We start from the raw sequence: 5,389 nt of genomic DNA, 5'->3' as shown, positions 1-5,389 counted from the left end.
TCTGCACACTTACTGTGTGTAACGTGGGAAAAATATACAAAATACTATTCCTGTAGCCTGAAGTCTTGGTCAGGATTTCCCAAACACCCAAAGCACACCAACCTTAACATAGTAAAGGGGAACACCTGACTCAACAGAGCTGACTTAAATACTGTGGGCCACACCTGGGACTGACAGCCCAACAAGGCTACGTTCACAATATCAACGGTTCTACCCTGTTACATGTGCATGTGCCTATATTTATGTACGGTTCAAAGTCTCTGTGCCGGTGCCAGAGGTTAGGCAGATGGTTGTTCCTCAAGTGCCAAACCCATGCCAACTGGGGTGTGTGCAGTAAATATCATATGGGAGTTCACAGCATGTACCCTTGGCCATGATACTGTATATCATCACATACTTAACTTTGCTTCCTCATAAAGAACGCTCAGTTTTGTGCGAACAAAACAGACTTAAAAAGTTTAATACAAACTAGATTAAATATGCAACAGATGCCAGAAATGCCTGATAAGAAAACCCCCCACAGATTGTTTGGCACTCACCACTCATTGAATTGACAGGCATGAACTATCTCTCTTTCTTCCACCTCTCACATATTATCTCTTCCCTATCTCCTGTGTTTCTTTTCTATCTATTTCTTCCCTTTCTTGTTACCCTCACACTCCTTCTTTCTGTATTCCTCCTCTTTAGTTCATTCTCATCTTCAAAATGTTTCCTCTCCCTCTCTCTCCCACTGTACTCCTTGTCACCAGCTATTGAGAATGAATATATATATATATACACTCATGTAAAAACAATTACAATAAATACTAAATAAATCTCTTGCAAATCAATGTATAGTGAGTTGTGTCTGTCGTGTTTCACCTTAAAGATAGTGACCTTGCTGTTATCTGGTGCGTATGGACTGTGTCATGGACAATATTGTGTAAGCTCACATACAGATATAGTAACTTAATTTGATCACTCTTGTTGCTGAGAATTTTTCAGGAAATGAAGATGAGCTTCGTGATTTACATACATTCACAGAAAATTCACTGAAAACCCACACTAACACACTTATATTAACTGAACTGCACTTTTCATGTTGCCAACTTTTAATAGCCTGACCACTGATCAAGAAACATTATGGACTAAATATTAATTATTTTGCTACGACAATGCTGGTCAAATTAAGATCCTATATCTGTACAAATAGATAATAATGCGTAGCACAGTCAAAACACATGCTAGGAGTTAGGCTTGGATATGTTGCTGTTATAGCAACAGGGAAGTAAAACTAGTGTGTTGTGGGTTTGAGTCCCTCGTGACCCATATGCTGGGTATGTGTCAACCAAGTTTCTATGGATAAAAGTTTACATGCTACATGACTACACTATGTTATACTATGTTATAATATTGTTATAACATCTGTTATAACATTTGTTTTGGAGCATGAGTATGCAGGATTTATTGAATTATCAAACCCCTCACTGTGATTAGCACATGAGCCATTTACATCTTAGCCCTGAAGGGGGCGACGTTGAGCGAGTTAAAAAATGTCTCCAATGTGGACAGGTACTCCTCCGGGTGACAGCATAGATGAGCAGCGTGCACAGACTCCTTCCACTTCCTGGTTTCCACAGCAACGCCCCGCTTCCTCCAGAAGTCGAGGACCGCCTCCATGGCGACGGGGTCGCACAGCGCGTCGTTCTCGCAGAAGAAGAAGAGCGCCGGGGCGGTGACAGGGCTGTTGTAGAAGACCTGGACTGAGTTGTCGTAGTAGTGCACCGTCTGGGACTTGAAGAGCCAGAAGTAGAGCAGAGCGGTGTATCGCACCAGGGGCTCCATACGAGGGAACAGGGTCTTGCCCAGGCCTGAGGCACACACATACACACACACAGATTATTTGATTTACCGGTCAAGGTTAATTACATTTCAAATGATTTTCTCTGTCACACATCCACACAAAAACTAACCCATACACACACCTACACACACACTCACACACACACACACGGTCTCAGTAACAGATCCCTCTCCTTTCCAAATAATGAAGACCGACAATCCTACCTGCTTTCCTTCCCCTCTCTCTCACCTGTAGCCATATGCTCCAGCGACCCGATCACCAGGCTGTCATAGACATGTCCTACAACCCGTTGGGCCAGGCCCGGGTACTTGTGTGGCTCCCTGACCATCTGGCTGAGCAGCTGGGTGAAGGTGTACCCGCCGATGGAGAAGGCGTGGACCAGAAGGGGGCGCCCTTTGAAACGCGGGTCGTCAAGGACCTCCAGGACCTCGGTCCCATACTCCAGCCCCCAGCGAGGCCACAGGAAGTGCCACACGGTGCTCTCCACAGATAGGATGTCCAGGCCGCGTTCCAGGTAGAGGTTCCGGTACTTCGCCATGGCCCCCGGTCGGGCGCCCAGCCATGGGAGGAGCAGGAGGAGGGGACGGTGGGAGGAGGAGGAGGGGACGGTGGGAGGAGGTTGAGGATGGAGAGAGGGTTGGTACATCCAAAGCGGAAGGGGTGAGAACTGAGGAAACGTCGTGGTGAGAGGGCAAGGGGGTGGAGAGGGAGTACGAGGGTGAGGGAAAAGGAGCATCTAGATGGGAGGAGGTGGGGGAGATGGTAGGAGGAGAGGGGGTATCGCCCCTTGGTGTCCGGCTGGTGCAGTAGTAGGTGATGCTTCTGGTGACCCTCTGGGCTATGAACTGCCCCGCTCCCACTATCACAGACATGTCTGACCCAGAGTGGGAGTTACTGGGGGAAGGAAAAGGGGAAAGAATTAGAGCAGGATTGGAAGTTTAATGACAGAGGGAGAAAACTGCCTGAGTGCCAGTCTGTGCCATCATGCCAACTCTTTGTCATTCATTGTCATGTTTGGCTTGACGATGACAGGTGTTGGCAAGACCACAAACAGATCTGGGACCAGGCCAGGAAATATAAGCAAAACAAAAAAATCAGAAATTCACTTGAGGAATAACCAATATAGCTCAACTGAAATGAATGTATACCCTACATACACAGTCATGTGCACACAGACACATGCAATGTTGTGGGATGCAGCTTATGGGGATCAGGCTTGACTCTCATTGGGTTAGAGGATGTAGATAGTAGTCTACAGATACAGACTCATTGGGTTAGAGGATGTAGATAGTAGTCTACAGATACAGACTCATTGGGTTAGAGGATGTAGATAGTAGTCTACAGATACAGACTCATTGGGTTAGAGGATGTAGATAGTAGTCTACAGATACAGACTCATTGGGTTAGAGCATGTAGATAGTAGTCTACAGGTACAGACTCATTGGGTTAGAGCATGTAGATAGTAGTCTACAGATACAGACTCATTGGGTTAGAGCATGTAGATAGTAGTCTACAGGTACAGACTCATTGGGTTAGAGCATGTAGATAGTAGTCTACAGGTACAGACTCATTGGGTTAGAGGATGTAGATAGTAGTCTACAGATACAGACTCATTGGGTTAGAGCATGTAGATAGTAGTCTACAGATACAGACTCATTGGGTTAGAGCATGTAGATAGTAGTCTACAGATACAGACTCATTGGGTTAGAGCATGTAGATAGTAGTCTACAGATACAGACTCATTGGGTTAGAGCATGTAGATAGTAGTCTACAGATACAGACTCATTGGGTTAGAGCATGTAGATAGTAGTCTACAGATACAGACTCATTGGGTTAGAGCATGTAGATAGTAGTCTACAGATACAGACTCATTGGGTTAGAGGATGTAGATAGTAGTCTACAGATACAGAGTCATTGGGTTAGAGCATGTAGATAGTAGTCTACAGATACAGACTCATTGGGTTAGAGGATGTAGATAGTAGTCTACAGATGCAGACTCATTGGGTTAGAGCATGTAGATAGTAGTCTACAGGTACAGACTCATTGGGTTAGAGGATGTAGATAGTAGTCTACAGATATAGACTCATTGGGTTAGAGGATGTAGATAGTAGTCTACAGATACAGACTCATTGGGTTAGAGCATGTAGATAGTAGTCTACAGGTACAGACTCATTGGGTTAGAGGATGTAGATAGTAGTCTACAGGTACAGACTCATTGGGTTAGAGGATGTAGATAGTAGTCTACAGATACAGACTCATTGGGTTAGAGGATGTAGATAGTAGTCTACAGATACAGACTCATTGGGTTAGAGCATGTAGATAGTAGTCTACAGGTACAGACTCATTGGGTTAGAGGATGTAGATAGTAGTCTACAGATACAGACTCATTGGGTTAGAGCATGTAGATAGTAGTCTACAGATACAGACTCATTGGGTTAGAGCATGTAGATAGTAGTCTACAGGTACAGACTAATTGGGTTAGAGGATGTAGATAGTAGTCTACAGATACAGACTCATTGGGTTAGAGGATGTAGATAGTAGTCTACAGGTACAGACTGTTGGATGCAGCTGCTTTCCCCTTTTCTTGTAATAATTGCTCAACCAGTCTGTGACTGCGGTTGTGGGAAACCTTTTTTGGGGGTGACCCTTTTTTTTAGCACATGTCTCCCAAAAGGTCTGTGCACAGCCCTGCCATGGACCGTATGAGACCTCCAAAAAGCTAAGAAATTATATGAATTTTGTCAACTTTGGACAGTTCACACAAACTTTTTAAGCTTAGGACAGTTCAACAACACAACCAAGGGTGTAGCCTGTCCATGTAGTCATGTGTCAGTCTTACAGCAGTCTTAAATAAAGGTTAAATAAAAAGACTAATACAGGTCCATTTTGATCAGAAACAGACCTTTGTTAATATGCTCTACTACTTCATGCCAAATAACTTATATTAGGCAAATACTCAAATGGTTAAATAGCTCAGCATCTGTCATTTCAACATACCCAGTTTCATACAAATGACTTATTCAAACAAAGCCCATAGCATTCTGCAACTGTACCCCATGAAGAATTTGAGAATCCTTATAGCAGTTGAAGATCTGCCCAGCCTCCACGGTCTTCTTTCTGTGAATTAACCGCTTTAATGGATTCGAGCATTCATCGAACCGTCCGTTATAATCGAACTCGGTAGGGTTGGAAATAACCACAACTTTCAAAATACAGAGTTTATTCGATTCTGCGCCACCCCAGTCCTTTTCAGTGTCCTGGTTTTGCTCGTGCCCTTCGTTTCACGTAGTGGGCGCGCAAAAACAAACTCAACCGCTTTATCACATGCGCATTCCCGTTTGCCGTTAAATGTCAAGAGAGCCCGTGTCAGTTGTCACGGTGTCGCGGTCCACGGACAGAAATAATATTATCGGACTTGTCTTTCCGTTGCATTTTAGGACTGTTTGAACTGTCATCATTACATTGTAAATAAGTGTAAATGCATAACCTATTTATCGGAGTTTCACAAATGGCATCGGGCGCGCACGTTCTGACTTCATACATTGT

General features: G+C 44.2%; 1 protein-coding gene across 1 annotated transcript; it reads right to left on the bottom strand.

The window, feature by feature from the left end:
- Positions 1–287: 287 nt before the first annotated feature.
- LOC106609578 (uncharacterized) lies at positions 288–5,131 on the bottom strand. Its single transcript, XM_014208532.2, has 3 exons — positions 4,841–5,131; positions 2,072–2,737; positions 288–1,850 (listed from the first exon to the last, which is right to left on the bottom strand). Exons 2-3 carry the CDS (start codon positions 2,577–2,579, stop codon positions 1,489–1,491), a joined length of 870 nt encoding a protein of 289 aa, XP_014064007.2. The 5' UTR covers positions 2,580–2,737; positions 4,841–5,131; the 3' UTR covers positions 288–1,488.
- Between the last annotated feature and the right edge of the window lie 258 nt (positions 5,132–5,389).

This window comes from Salmo salar, chromosome ssa07 (assembly GCF_905237065.1).
Source record: "Salmo salar chromosome ssa07, Ssal_v3.1, whole genome shotgun sequence".
NCBI lineage: Eukaryota > Metazoa > Chordata > Actinopteri > Salmoniformes > Salmonidae > Salmo > Salmo salar.
Note: the sequence above shows the minus strand (reverse complement) of the source record. Positions and strands in the feature narration are given on the sequence as shown.